General features: G+C 42.4%; 1 protein-coding gene across 5 annotated transcripts in view; it reads right to left on the reverse strand.

Moving 5' to 3' along the window:
* Arhgap24 (Rho GTPase activating protein 24) overlaps positions 1-16,138 on the reverse strand; it is a 398,083-nt gene that overhangs the window by 50,373 nt on the left and 331,572 nt on the right. For 4 of the 5 annotated variants that reach the window (XM_057772993.1, XM_057772994.1, XM_057772996.1 and 1 more), the window contains one exon: positions 9,471-9,593. In XM_057772993.1, the coding sequence (XP_057628976.1) occupies positions 9,471-9,593 (123 nt within the window). Of the gene's footprint in view, positions 1-3,416; positions 4,257-9,470; positions 9,594-16,138 lie in introns of those variants that run through there. The other variant, XM_057772995.1, reaches the window with a different exon arrangement.

Here is a 16,138-nt window from a genome sequence, read left to right on the forward strand (position 1 = left end):
ATTTACAGACAACACAAGTTAAAACTATATGTGTTTGGACAATGGTATTTTGATTCGACAAATCAACTTCCAAAAACATGATTATAACATAAACAATATTCATTTTCTGAAGATAATTTTGGCTGTATCTCCAACATATGAAGTCATTGTATTTTAACTCAAATTGCTTACAGACTAACAGGAGAATGCAGAAAGTGCTGTAATGCTCTAAGTGTTTATAAATACCAGGCTATATACAGCCACTCAGCTCACAATACATTTTGAATATTAACTGATAGGCCTACCCCTTCACTGTGGACGAAAATAAAGCAACCAGTGTATACTACATATGTGCTGCTTAAGGAGGATGTGTACACACACACACACACACACACACACACACACACACACACACATAAAGATACAGTGTCCAAGAAGACGCTCATATAAAACACAAGGCTGAATAGCAAGAAGTGTGAAGTGAGAGCCATCCATGTCTTGAACAAAGAAGAAGTTTGAATGCAGGAGGAGCACCATGGTGGAGGACACAAAATGAAAAAGGCAAGAGGAGGTGTCAAGTATGTGTTCAGTGGGAAGAACACATACTAACAACTAACATGGGTTAGCCTGGGAAGCTGGGGGGCTATCTCTCGGTAACTGGTGGAACTGGTCAGGCTGTGATGATGATTGTGTAAGGTAGGAATTACCCCTGTGGGCAGTAGGACATAGAAGTTCTGGGTCGTGGAACAAGGCTTGAGAGCACAGTGAAGGAATAGGGATCAGGCAGTGCTTTATGGAACAGACTTTGATGTAGGAATCTGTGAAGGGTGAGACAGACAGGGAGGCCATGGCTGTCCTTGTGAAGAAAGAGCATTGCAGACCGAAGCAAGAAAAGTGCAGAGGCCTAAGGTGGGGCTTGAGGGACCCCAGAGCAAACCCCAGATGTTCTAAGTGTTTATATATAATGTGCCACATTCTATGAATAGCCGCTGGGCAACTAGTAACTTATCTCCAAGAAAGGGACACCTTTGATTAAATTAAGGTTAAAGTCAGCAGTTAAAATTTTACTTTAGTTTCTAATTGCAGAAAAAATAGTTCTTAATATGAAGTCCTGATGAAATATCAAAGTTTAAAAATGAACGGGCTAAAACTACATTATAGTTTTCTTTTACCAATGTACAAATCCCGAATACCACAATCCCCTGTTTCCCGACTGGTAGATGTTAGGCTTGCGAAAACCCGCGGAGGGAACATTTTCAGTGACCTAAATTAGTTCTTGAAAAAAGAAAGGGAGATGAAAAGGGCAGTGAAGGCCGGAGCAGGTCTGAAGAAAAGCCCTCTGAGAAGTGGCTGGGCTGCACAGCGCAGGGCTGGCACCTATAATGGTCCCCCACTCTACCCTTCCTTCTGGCAGTCATTCTAAAGCTGCTGAGATCCAGTGAGTCTCTCTTTCTCATGGTCTACCCACAATAACAGTTAAAAATTTATTTGTGGATCAGGAAAACAGACACCTCAATGCTTTTGCTTCACCTGGGTGCTTTCTTAGCTTCACACACTCGGCTTGCTTCTTTGGGGAAATGAGAAGTGGGTGTGCGGGCAGCCCAGAAAGCGGGGTCCACCGTGGGAAACAGCTGAGCACAAACAGTAAAGCGCAAAGCCAAACTTTCCTTAAGGTGACAGTTTGGAGTCCGGGATCGAGAGGGAAGTCATTCTTCTTAGCATCAAAATTTCAGTAAAGATGTACAGTCCCTACACCCCGGGCTATAATGCAGGGGTGACAGATTAGTGCAGCACGCTAGCCTGGCAACAGTGCAGTGGCAACAGTGCAGCTGCAGCAGCTGAGGACCTTCCTCCCTGAGCCCCAGTGCAGAACTGCGATTATGCGGACAAGGAATCAGACAGGGAGGGGCTGCATGCTCCCTCCTAGCTTCTAACAGAAGGCAGAACACAGCACTGTGGAAGGGCACTATCTCTCGGTCCTTGACTCAAATATTGAACATTCCCTTGACCGGGAAGACTTCCTAAGGAAAAGACAGCTGTAGAAACATAGTCCAGGATGTTCCTCCTTTTGCCTGTGCCAGCCTGTGGGGGACTTTCTCCTCGGACGCTGCCTTTCCCTGGTATTTAAGGAAACATCGAGGAGGCGCAAACACGCAGCAGGCTTGCAGGCATTGCCACACATCTACAGTCTACACACCCAGGAGGAGGGGGAGAAGAAAGGGTGAAAACTGCCTTACTTTGTTTGAGACACATAAACAGTACTCCAAATATCTCCAATTACTTTCAAGGAGCTGGGAAGCTATAACCCAAGGGGCATGGCCTTTGAATATTAGCTCTTGAGCCTCTCTCAGTTTCTGTATGTGTCAATTTCTCTATCAGTGATGCAGTTGGGCAGTAGCCATGAGATGCTCACAGATATTTAAAACTTGAGAGCTAACATTATGAGTTTCTCATTTAATATCTTATGGGTGAACTTGGAACACGAGCAAACACCTTGCTGATAGCACGTAACCATGGTCATTGCTCAAAGAGAAAGACCCAAAAGGAGTAAGTATTTCACTTTTACTAAGTTCCCTCTGTATTTAATTTTCATATTTCCTCATTTTTGGGTGACTGCTACGTAGGGGATTACAACAAAGATGTGGCCGACCTCAAAACAGGAACATAATGGTCCTACATCTCATTCAGCTCCACTGCTGACTGAATCAGTGGCGGTATGTTTACAATCGCTTACTTTCCATTGGACATCTTCCTCCACTCTATTGCTCTCAACTTAAGGAAAACAGAATTTTAAAAAATACACAAAATTATTTTTTCTGAGAACATTTTTCTGAGAACATTTATTTCACTAGCACCTGAAAACAATACAATTCAGAAATGTGTTAGTTTGTATTGTTGATTATAATTAATTATACCCCCCATTTGCCCCTTTCCAATAATATATGTGGAAAGTCATGGTGATTCCAATTTCTAGCCAATGTTGCGGAGGAGAGGGAGTCACCACAGAGAACCTGATAGTCCAGCCTTTCTCACATTTGGAAAACCAAAGGGGTAGGACTCAGAACAACGTTTTGCAAGGGACCCCTTTCCAGTGATCAGAACTAGAAGACTGGGTTTAGATGTGGGAACGGCCCAGGAAAACTCTGCCCCCCTCTTCAGATTTGCTCAGTTCCCTGTCGGTCAAGGTGATCCTTACAGGACCACTGTGTTTAAGCCCCACCTACCCTTCACAGACTGCAACACACAGATCTATAGGAGCCTTGAACAATCAACCCAGGCAAGCAATGTCTTACACAGCCCTAAGCCCTCCGTCCCCCCCCCCGTCTGTGTCCCCCCCCCCGCCTGATCCTCACAGACCTGAAAGCTGGCTAAGAGACGGACATTCAGACATGAATTAGAAGGACATTAAGAAGGACATTAGGATACCGTCTACAGACCTTTCCGGAAACTAAAGCACCGTTTGATTCTTCTGTATGTAGTTTTGGGGATGAAAGGAGTTGATGCACCTGAGGGGCGTCCCCCCGAATTTCGGTCTTCAGGCATCATACAGGCCCCGGGTTGGGAGATCAGCTCAGGCTTCCTTAAACCCTGCCTCTGTGCGGAAGCCCACGGGCACTCCTCTCATGCTTTCTTAGGTCTCAAGTCTCAAGTCTCAAGTGCTGGTCCCTAGCACTCCCGGGTGGGTTTTGATCGTCCAAGTCCTGAGTTAAGGTAACCTCTCATTTACTCCTTTTTGGTAAGAAATAAAACAAAATACACCACTTCTTTTTCTTTTGCCCATTCGGGGGGGGTTTGAGGATCTTTTTGCTGTTGATGCTGTTTGTTTTTGTTTTTTTAAGTTTCTGCAGACATTCCAAAATGTCACAGAAAAAGAATTGCAGCAAGCAAGCTGCAACTACCGTCACACGGCAGGCAGGAATTGTTTCGTTTTGTTTATTAAGAACTGTCTTCTCAGCTGGACAGAAAGTCCTCTGGAAAGGTCAGCCCTGCTCATAGGGGAAGAGGAACAATGACAAAAGGCCCCTTGGGAGTACTTCAGGACAGTCCCAGCTGGCTCCTTTCATCTGAGGGAAAAGGGAAGAAATCCTTGGCACCTTCTCCAGAACGCATTCCAGTGCACGACAATTCCTTGCAGAGGACTCCCCAGTTCCTTTTATGGTACCCCTCAGCCTTTGATGCTCTCTGCAGGCGTCTCCCTTTCCCCTTCTGTCTTCCAGCTCCCCATGGAGTCGCCACGTCAGAAGAGTCCGGTGCCCATTCTAGGAGTCTCCTTGGCTGTTCCGAGGCGGCTTTGCAGTGAGCTCTCCTCCCCCTCCTGCTCCGGTTCCCTTTTCTCAATGAGAGCTGGGCGGGAGCTGGCAGGGCTGCTGCTGCCGAGTCACAGCTGTGGCCGCTGCCGCCTCCAGTGTCCGCTGGTCAGACTAAGCAGGTGCAGTCGCATCATGAGGGGAGGGAGGGAGAGAGGATGCCATGCGCCCCGTGAAACCTTTTAATTTTTTTTTTTTTTTTGACTCTGCAGTGACCTCACAACTCTCCCCTGACTCAGCACCTTCTCTGCTGCCTGGCTCAACCCCTACACAAAACAGTAGTGGGGGAATTTCTGCGTGCTCACTCACACTTACTCTCTTCCCACACGAGATTTATACGTTTCCTTATTCAGACCCTATGTAGTTCAATCTATTTGCAGATGCTATAGCAAAACGCATATCCTTAAGTCACATTACATATCGATACATTTTATGTGTTTATAAAAGTTAGTTTGGGTGGCCATGAGCCTGCATGTACAGCCGCAAAAATCAAACCAACTCATGCAAGATGGAAATGCATTCACTTCCAGGGTTCGTTCTGAGCAGCAGCTCCTGCAAGCTGTTGCCCCTCACCGGTGTCCTCCACTGCTTTCAGTCCTGGTCACTGAATAATTTACTCACTGGGTTAATCATTCATCCACTGGCTGCTCCCTAAGCAGACCTGGAATGCTGGTGCTTTAACCCTAGCTGACCCCATGGTCTCTCATTCCTCCTCAGTCCCTCAGCAGAGCTTCCCCTAACTCTGAGTTGTATGAGAAAGGTAGCCTCCAGAGCAGCATCACTGCCCAGTGTGGCTTTGCCGGTCTGTGACACAGCCAGGGAGGTGAAGTGTGTGTGTGTTCACTATAGGTGACTGGAAGCCACAAAGCAGACTAAGTACTCCCTTGAAAGTTTTATTGGTCCCCTGCATGAACACTGACTCAAAATCAACTGGAACAAAATTCAATTTACAGAACAAGCAAGGGGCTGAAGAGATGGCTCTGTGGTTAATAGTGGACGCTGCTCCAGCAGAGGGAAGTTTGGTCCCCAGCACCCATGCTGGACAGTTTGCAAGAATTATAGACTTAATTTGAGAGTCATCTGGTGCCTCCGATCTCTGGAAACCTATACTCAATATACATGTATGTATGAATGCATGCATGCATGCATGCATGTATGTATTATGTATATGTGTGTATGAGACACTCTACATATACATATTAAAAATAAAATAAAAAACAAATAAAAAATAACTAAAACTAAATCTTTCCACAGTTGAGCGCTTTAAGAACCCAGTTTTGTGGTTTACTTGTTTCTATGAATTTTTTGAGAATTTCATGCATGAGTACTCTTTTTATATCATTTTTACCTCTCCCCATTTCAATTCTTGTGTTCAACTCCTACTTCCCTCCAAATTATCTATGTTTCTTTTTAATTATTACTGATGCACACTCACACATACTCACACACACTTTTACACACCACATACACAGCCCCCCCCACACATCCTCCACATAGTCACAAATATACCACACCCCCCATAGACTCACAACTCACAGAATCACAGACTCCCCCCGCACACACACACACATATACACACACTCACATACCACACACATACAGGCCTACACACTCCTACTCAGCTCACACACAGAGGCCCACACACTCACACATCCTCACACTCACACACACACACTCACATGCCATACAGACATAGACAGGCCTAAACACTCACCTTATGCAAAGCCCCCACACACCTTCTACAGGCTGCCACACCCACACATACTCACATCCACACAGGCCCACACTCAATCTCTCTCTCTCTCTCTCTCTCTCTCTCTCTCTCTCTCTCTCCTCTCTCTCCCCCCCCACCCCCGATTAACTTATTAACTTTAAAGCCCACACGGTTTCTTCCCCCACATTGTTAAGTTGTTAACAGGAGGAACTGGTCACGGAACTTTAAGCGCATTGCCCAGCTTGGGAGATCTAGAATCCTGCTGAAGTTGACTTTCCTGGCTGAGCGGTTAGTCTGTCCTGCGGTCCAGGTGTTCGCTTTCCCTAGCTGGATAGGTGTAAAATGATTGGCTTCCTTTGACGAAGAGCCCTACGCTTTCTCTCTCCTCAGTTTTTAGTTGCTAGGAGAGTGAGGCAGCAGAAAAGCTCCTCAGGGATCTTCAGGTCACCAAGTAATGTGGCCTTGCAGTTTGGTACTGAAGCATCTTGGTACAGGTGCATGGCCACTCACAAACTTACGTATTCATGCAAAAATAGGTGCTTCTTCACACACACACATATACACACACACATTTAATTTCTTGGTGTCAATTCAGATATTTTTAAATGTCTAAAAAACGATTTTAACTAAGAAGATCTTATGTTAAAATTTTTGTTTGATGTATTTTCAATATCTATTATAAATAAGGCATGAACTTGTGTTTACCACAGTAAAAGGACCAGATAATATTATTATCCTATCAATCAGACGAAGAAATGAATTTTCCTGGTTCTTTGGAGCTTGTCAGTCACCCCCCTACTCTGGGCCTCAGTGACCTCATCCACAGAACGTTATGCAGAACTAAACAATGGCTTTAAAATAACCTAAATAATGGAAAACTTACTTTTAATGCAAGGTTAACTGGAATTTCAAAACTTGAAATAAATAACATTTTTAGTCATATATGTGTATTGTTTACACGTAAAATTTAGGACTTTCTTCAAAATTCAGCCCATAGTCATGGAATTAGTGCGAGCATTTGAAATGCAGGGTCCAGGGTGAGAATAGTAACAACCGTGATCTATCAAAGACTTCAGTCAGCTCGATTCTCTGCACTGCATTTACTTATTTATGCACTGGTTTTTAACACTGAGAGGAATCATTGAACATTTTGTGAAAGTTAAGTTAGTGTTTTTAAGCTTATCCTATAATTTCTTAAGACTTAAAAAGGAGAACTTGAGAAATTCATTCTTTGAGGGATTGTTGTTTATTGTGAAGGCCTTATGCTAGAACATATATGTGTGTGTGTATGTATCACCAGCGAAAACAGACAGTCTACGGAGTGGGAGAATATCTGAGAGGTGAGAGGTGAGTTGTATACAAGGGGTCAATATCTAGAGTCCATAAGGAACTGTGAAACCTCAACACTACTGGGTGCCAACCACTAACTTTCCTATGTGTACATTTCCATGGAGTAGTGTGGGTAGAGGCCAGGGAACTAAAGAGGAGTCCATAGAATGGCACTAAAGAGGCTTTAAGGTCGTGTGTTGGGAGTGTCAGAGAACACAGATGGCCGAAGAGTAGCAGAAGTGGGCAACGGTGAGGCAACCAGACCTGAATGACCCGAAAAGGTCATAAGGAAATACAAAATAAAAATAAATCATGGGAACAAATTTATTCATTCATTCAAAATAGATAAACTTGAACCACGTATTGAAACATGTATTGTAAAAGTCATTGACGTGGTGGGGGTCGAGATGTGGATACAGTGCTTGCTGCACAAGCCTGAGGACCTGAGTTCAGATGCCCAGAGGCCTTGTCAGGGCACGTGTGGCACTAGGCAGCTGTAATATCATTGCTGGGGGCAGAGTCAGGCGGGTCACAAGGCTCATGGCCCAGCCAGTTTAGCTGAAGTGTAAGCTCTAGGTGCAGAGACCCCTGCCTCAAGGTCTGACACTGGGTGTAAGAACCGGAGATACCCTAAGGTCTGTCTCTGACCTCCATGTTTGCATGTTTGTTATATACCAGCACACACATGCACATACATGTACAAGCCTAACGTGAATAAATTACATAAGTTGGAGGAGACCTGGAGTATCCCTTTCAGGTTCATAGATTTGGAGTTTCTATTGGAATCACTTCTGACGATTCTAGGCTGACAGCAGTGTTTGTGGTCACCAACTTTAGTCGTCTTTCTCGAGAAGACAAACAGAAGAAGGAAAGAGAAGGAACATGAACACAGTTGATACAGTCACTCTGAAACATGCTCCCTAAGCTGACATTAAGGCTCCCCCTGGACTCGGGGGCCTCAGCAATCTGATTAGAGAGAAGAGGAAGCAATAGGAACTCTGAGAAGTCACATTTCCAGGGTGCCCATAAGTCTCCAAACTGGAACCAGTTGTGTGCTTGTTTCTCATGTATGCCAAGGGGAATTCTGGATGAGGGCAGAGTCTCCATTTGTGGATTTACAAATATTTTAGACTGTCCTGCTAGCTTATGAACAGGGTGAGTACATGAACTCTCATACAAGGAAGACCGGAATAGGAGTGGAAGCCAGTACTATGACTCCATCAGCACCCTGGGCTAGCAGCCGGAAGTCAGGGTGCTACTGGGCAGGCTGGGACAGAGGGTGGTCTTGCCTCCCTTTCTTTGTTTCAGCTCTGGGGCTCAACCCCAGGCCCTCAAACATGTTAAACACACAGACTCTACTACTGCAATATCCTCAAAGCTCAATATTTATCAAAATTTTAAACAACTTTACACTATAAACTGCTTTGGAAATAATTCTAATATACGAAGAGGTCAGTCAACCTAAGAAACACCTGACATGTCCATAGAAAAGAATGGTTTTGAGAATTCAGTGTGCTGATAATCCATAAAATGAATGCAAAACCTGGGAATTATGTTTGGCTGATTAAATGTGAATTTGAGTTAATAAAACTGATTTCTGACTACATTAATATTAACATAATTCATTTTAATAAACATTATCATACCTCATTGAAAATACACTTGGTGGTATACAAATACTTTTATTATTTCTTTAAATAACAAATCTGTTGATGTTATTCCAGCTCCTGTTTCTTGAAGGATAAAATCATCACCTTTAATTCCTTCCTCTTTTCATTCTTTCTGACTTAGTTTATTTCCTTTTAGCTTATTTTCTGTGTTCTGCATTTTCAACATTGTTTTGCTCGGATTGTATATATACTCTAATCACTTAATGTTAGTCAAAAATGAGAAAAATCGAAAATAAAAATGAAGTTATTCCGTTTTAGAATTCAACATATTCACAGAAGTTTGGTTCCTACCGACAAGTGATCTGAATTAGTTAATCCAGGAGTTATTTAGATATGCATCAGCAATGGTGCTGAATAATTTACTATTCACGTTAACGGTCACCCTTGTGGACACAGCAGCTGACCCCCTGCCGGCTGGAGGAAAGGTTGGCACATCTACCTTCTGCTTCTCTAAGACTACACTCTGCTCACCTCCTCCGAAGGGTCCCCATATGACTCGGCGGATGGACTTCACCCAGTCTTCCATATCATTCTGGGTGCTCGCCATGAGGAGGTAGCTCTCATGATTCGCTGTCATCCGATCTCGGTCACCTCCTGCAGAAACATAAGCACATTGGGAGGACAGTTCAGCTGATTTTTCCTCGCCAGCCTTGAGGGCTTCCCAAAGGGCTGGGCCTCCTGTAGGCAGGCCCTGCAGCCTAGGGAATGTATGGGAAATATTTACCTTAGCTGCTGGCCGACCTGCCACGGGATTGCTGCTTTAAAAGGAAAAGCTCTTATGTTTCCAGGAGAAAGCAGGAGAACAAATGCCATTCCCCAAACAATGCTCGGGGTTTTCTGTCCTAGCAACAACCCATGGGCCTGCAGTAACTCATAATCCAGTTCATTCACAGACAGAGTTGCTGAATAGGGAGAAACGGCAGAGACCAAAGGAAAGGAGGAGAGGGTGGGATAGTGGGCCACAGGTGCCTGGAACCTCATCAGAAGCACCAAGTCCTTCCGACAACAGGTCCCTGATTCAGGGTGGGACCTTAGGAACAGAGCAATCAGTTAATATAGGTGACCTACAGTTCCTCTGCTTTGCCTTTGTTGGTCAAGGTCTCACTTTAAGGAGTGGGGGAGGGGACTGTTTGCATGCCTGGTCTACTACAAAAGCCAAAACATATCTAATGACCCTGACACCTGAGTAGGAAATTTCAAAAGCCCTCAGGCCAGAAGGGGGGTGGCCCCTCTTTTATTTCCCCCACCTCATGCTGTGAAAAATCTTTACAGTCTCTAATAACAGATTTAAAGAACTAAATTCTAAAGCACACAATTTAATCCCTGAGAAACCCCATCGTGTACTTCAGTTCCCCTGGAATGCAATTTTCAGGTGTGTAGAGAAAGAGCGACCGCACCCAACCCTGAACCCCAAGGATCTGTTAGATGTAAAGATAGGGACCTGAGCATCCTTAGCTATGTTAGCTAGTGTCACAGCTGGAGGGCTTCAGTCCTGGGTGATAATTCCTAAGGCTCACAAGTGAATAACTTAAAAAGCGGTTAGTATTTCACCGAAGTCTAGTCAGCTATACTTACTGTTCAGGTGCTCTGTAGCTCTCAGTACTTAATTTTCACTGAACATTCTAAGCTTGTAGCCTCCGGATCAATAATCCACATTCAAGTGTTGTATTTGGTTAGTTCATTCTAAGTAGACTGGAAGCCCTCTCAGAAGGGCTTGTAGGTTTCAGTTACAAAAGACATCTCTGGCCTCTCCCCTCACACACCCAAACTAATTCACACATTGCTGTGAAAGGTGAAGTCGAGGCATCTGAGTCCTGGATTCCACAGGACCTCCCTGGCTTGCAGCCCTGGCTGAGAAGTCCTGTGTGGCGAGCAGAAGTTAAGTCAGCCAGCCGAGTAACTCATCTTTTCCGTCTCATACAACAGGATCAACATGTGCTCGATGGATGTCCAGTAGCTTTCCCTACACCACCATGCTTCTTAAATAAACAAGGAGTCGATGTTTGTGAAGACAAACCGAAAAATACGTAAAAATACTGGACTATAGAAATGGAAACCCTTGAAGTAGTGACTGCATTTCATTTGACTGCCTATTATCAGGGAGACAACAGAGATAATACATGATTGAACAATTATTCAACAGTAACAAGGATTATTCTCTTAAACATTATTTTCCATCCATACCACTATACATAGGAGGCACATGTAAACATTATGATGTACATGCCTGCAAATATAGCACACTTTACCATGCACATAGATGTGCATGCTCATATCACATACGGATGCCAGAAATAACTAAACGGTGAAATAAAATAATGCTCCAACGGCCCTGCACAGTGCTAAGAATGTGTTTTGCATTCTGATCTGTTTATACCACTGTCTGGAGCCAAAAAATTAGCATTTTGAAATCAGAATATTTTAATTATTGCCTTTGCCTAAAGGCTGCTCAGTGAAATCAGATGGCAATTTCCTGCTGTGTCACTCTCAGCCCTGGCAGAGAAAGGGCAGGGACAGACAGCCACTGCAGAACCCAGAAGCAGAGGAACAGGCGCCTGATAAACACAACTGGCCAGTATTCCTGGCTTTTCATCTGATTCTTTATCTCTGCTAAGGGTGCTGTGTGTCTGACCTTGAATCGCATTGAGACTTCCATTCACAGCTGTGAAATCTCATGCCTGAGTTCTACCCATTGACACAGGTCTTGATTCCTCAGTGTATTAGCAAAGAAAAAGAATGTTTTAGAACAGCCTTTGCCATGAGTCTTTGTAGAAACAACACACTTCTTTACTAAAAATGTGATTAAGTCGTTACATAGATTAAGAATGTACTATCCAGTGTTCATATTTTCTGAGGTAAATAAAGTTATTTGCTGAGGCCTCAAAAAATTACATGAAAATCCCAGAAATTAACAAATCCTGAAATCCAAAGAATTTACTTCAGTATATCACTACCAACTTTCTCCTTATTGTTTATCATTTCTTACTGAACTAAGTTTGTGGAACCTTAATTAGTGTAGGTGTGTGTGCTTAGGAAGCATATGCATGGGGTTCCAGGCAGCCACATGGGTCTGGGGTCATACCCTCTGGGTGGGGATAAGGTAGGACCGGTTACTGAAAGCTAACGAACAGGTCCCCTCCTAAGACTACAGATGTCTTCCGCTTTAGTATATATGACCTTTCAGCTACAAGTCACCTGTGGGGCAGTGCAATTAAAGGGCTCCAAACCCAACTTAGAAATATTTTATTCCATAAATGAAAAAGTTCATAGTTTAAACTGCGAACCACATAGGTGAAGTTCAGCTTCGGTTGTCATCTCTTTAATGGTACCTAATGCTTAATGTAATCAATTTAGAAACAAAAATTATTTCAAGAGGTGAAATTTGAAAACAACACTGAGTTTAAATTGTCACGAGTTTGATAACTACCTTACATCCAGACATAATATATGGATGCATATATCTGTGCCCCTTACACCGTACTGCACAGCCTTGGGATGCAGCACAGTCTCTGTTCTTCCACTTTGCCTGTATCCATGCCGAGTTCAGTTTTTGAAAACCTATTCTAACATACGCCAGTGGATCTGCACACGTATTAAGGGCATGACTTCTGTTGGCAGTCACGCTTACTGCAAGTGCTCCATTGCAAGGCTTGGTGATTCAACAGGAGCTAAGTAGGTCACGTCATTCCCTTGTGTTTGCTCATAGGTAACACCAAATGTTTGCACATTTCAGGGAGCTCTGAAAATCACACCTGTTCGCTTCACTCTTCTCAAAGTGAAACAGATTCCCCCAAATAAATTACATACTGGATCTGATTACCGTTTGTAAAGTTCCAAGGTAGAGTTACAGCAGCCCGTATACATGCTTGCAATCAAGGACCTGCACTTGGGACCTTCTTGATGACAAAAGGAACTGCTGCCCCTTACAACCCTTCTAAAAATGCAAACCTAGGACAGGTTTGATTGGCTCATTGAGTGGACGGTTTCAAAATCTGCCATGGTTGGTTTCTAATTTAAATGTAACCCAAAAGGCTGAAGGCGGGGTGCTAGCCTGTAGCACTATTGGGCGGAGCTAGAATCATTCTGAGGAGGAACCTAGCAGGAGGAAGTTCAGCCGTTGGACAGATGCCTGTGAGTGACATTTTGTTGCGCCTGTCTCTTGTTTGTTTCTCATTGAGCATGTGCAATGTGCGCCTTGCCATGATACAGAGCTTTACTATAGGCCTGTGGGTTGGGGTCATGTGAGCACGGCCTGGATCCTTTGAAACCACGAGAAAAAAACCAACAACTTTCCTTCGAATAAATTGCTTATTTCGGGTATTTCACTAAACTCACAGAAAGCTAGCTAACCCACACACAAAGATTATTTTTTCCTTTTCCCTTAAAGGAAAATAATTATAAGTTACTAGTACAATTGTGAACTAAACTGTAAGATAGTTTCTTGAAAAGGATATATTTATACATGTGTTCTCTCTAGTAAACACAGAAAGATTTGTAGCAGACTTTATTTTGGGTCACCAAGAAGCTCCCAAATCATGACATGGAGATTTATTATTAGTTATGAATGCTCAACCTTATCTTATGCTTGTGGTGGCGCAAATGAATGCAGACAGATTATATAGATATATACAGCTTTAATAAGGAAATAGACTTACAGGACCACAGGTTTTCGCAGAGCACAGCGGAGCAAAAGAAGAAAAAGGGGCTGCTGGGATCACGCTCCGCAGATTTATCCGTAAACATTAGCCCGAGGCGAACACGCCCCCAATGGGTGGGGCTATATCCCTACATATGCTTGTCCCACCAGCTCTTGAACTTAACCTGTTTCTCTTCATCTATGTTTTGCATCAGGCCTTTTTACCTTTCTTCCATTGTACATCCTATTTCATGCCTGTCTGTCTGGCAGCAGCTGCCTGTCTGGCCCCATGCATCTCTCTCTCTCTCCTTTGTTCTGATCTCTCCCTCTCGTTCTCTCTTGAGCCTAGCTTCCTCCTCCTACCCATTCTCTCTGCCCGCCAGCCCCACCTTTCCCTCTACTGCCTAGCTATTGGCCATTCTGCTTTTTATTAGACCAATTAGGTCTAATATTCCACAACATAAATAAATGGAACTCATCTTTATATAGTTAAAGTAATTTTCCACAACAAAGATTGGCGGTGAATTGATTGAATTTTTTAAATGATTTGCTCAAAGTTAACTGTAGCCCACAAAGTCACAGTACAGACCAGAGGACATTTCAGTGAACACTTTCAATGTTGTTCATAACTTCAAGGGTGAAATGTTTCCTCATTCCTAAGTACAAACAGGACCAAAGCCAGATTATTAAACTCTTTATTTTATTAGCACTTGCAGAGAAGATATGTCAATGCCCTAAGACTTATTTTCAGTCATCAAGTGGAAAAATCTTCAAACAAACAAAGGAACCTATCAATTTCTATAAGCTCTAGCTTTTAGGTCTTTCCTAAGAATGGATTGTGAAGGTAAAAGCTTTGTTCAAGCATAACAGTCACAGAGATAGAAACATATGACTCTCCTTTTATGGAGACTGATGCTCGGGAAAGAACCAGAATTATGTGACATGCGATCAGGAAACCCAGGGCCCCTGTGGGTGCTCAAACTTTTTAACATATAACAACAGGATGTGATGAGGCAATGAACTTCATGAAAGAAGACCCAGCGAGGGACATTGGGCCCCCTTATACTAACATGCGAAATACATTATTATCTAAAACAATAAGACTTTTTGTCATGCCTTGTTAACCATTTCTGAGTATTTATTTCACAAATATTAATTTAAAAGGTACAAGGTCAGAATTTCAATGAATTTTCTCAACAGCAACATTTCTCAATGCTGTACTAAGATTTTTGAATATTTAAAAACATCCCTAAGAATGTATTCAAGGTTTTATAAACAAAAAGCTGCATACCTTTACAGTAATATTTCAAACCTCTAAACCAAAATGAGATCAATTGGAGGCCTAGTAATGGTAAACACATTGCTTTTATAGTTAATGTATACAACAAGCATGCTGCTAAAATGTTATTTTGTATTTTAGTTCAATTAATCTTAGGCTTCTGTTTCCTGAGGTTTTTATTATATTGATGTCTTACATATTTTATGCCCTCAAGAAGGTTCTGATCTATTTGTGAAAAGAGACCACTCTGTAATGTATCACAAGCTTAGGTTTAAGCTATAAATAATTATAATGAATATATGTTAGTTTACTGCTTATTGGTTGGTATTTACTAATTATAGTAAGTTTCCAAGGATTATATTTCAAGATGATTTGAGGGAAGTCTCTCTGTTTGAGTATATACTCAATTTAATATATAACATATATTAAAAATTATGTATATATGCTATATACATACACAACGCACATATACATATATGGTGAACTGAAAAGTCTATATTATAATTCCTCAAAAATTACTATAGAGAGTGAACAGTGAAACACTGGACAGGGCTCAACATTTGAGAGCAGTGGGTTCCATTCCCAGGACTCATACAGTGACTTGTGACCATTTCTGACTCCCGAGCAATGGGTCTCATGCCCTTAGCTGGCACTAGACAATCACACGGTACACACCACACATGCAGATAAACACTCATACACCATAATAATTAAATAATAATAAATAAATGTACTGCCTCTATTGATCTGAAAATGCAACCGTGGCTTAAACAGAGGTAGCCAAAGGGGAGTAAGAATTGCACCAGGTAGCCAAGATCCTGGCTTCAGGTGCTCATTTCCTAGCTCTGAAATCTATTATCTTCAGTTGTGGTAATGGGACTTCCTCACAGGGTCACTGTGCACTAATTGAAGAAATATGACTTCAAACACATCAAAGACTGTTGGGCAGTAGGCCATTTGTTGTTTTATTATGAGTTTGTAGGATATTTTTTCATCTAAACTTTTTTAAAGTTTAATATTTTTAATTGAATCATTTCAAATGCAAGAAAATAGCTTTTAGAAAATATTCTGAATATGATTATAAAGTAAATTTGTTTAATAAAGGAAATAATGTTTTATCTTTCAAGCTAATATTTATTTCCATTTTCATGTTTTTTAAAAATAATGATGTATTTATTCTATTAGTTTTGATGCCTTTAATTATATTGTTCTGAGATTCTTTTT

Source organism: Chionomys nivalis, chromosome 6, assembly GCF_950005125.1.
Source record: "Chionomys nivalis chromosome 6, mChiNiv1.1, whole genome shotgun sequence".
Classification (NCBI taxonomy): domain Eukaryota; kingdom Metazoa; phylum Chordata; class Mammalia; order Rodentia; family Cricetidae; genus Chionomys; species Chionomys nivalis.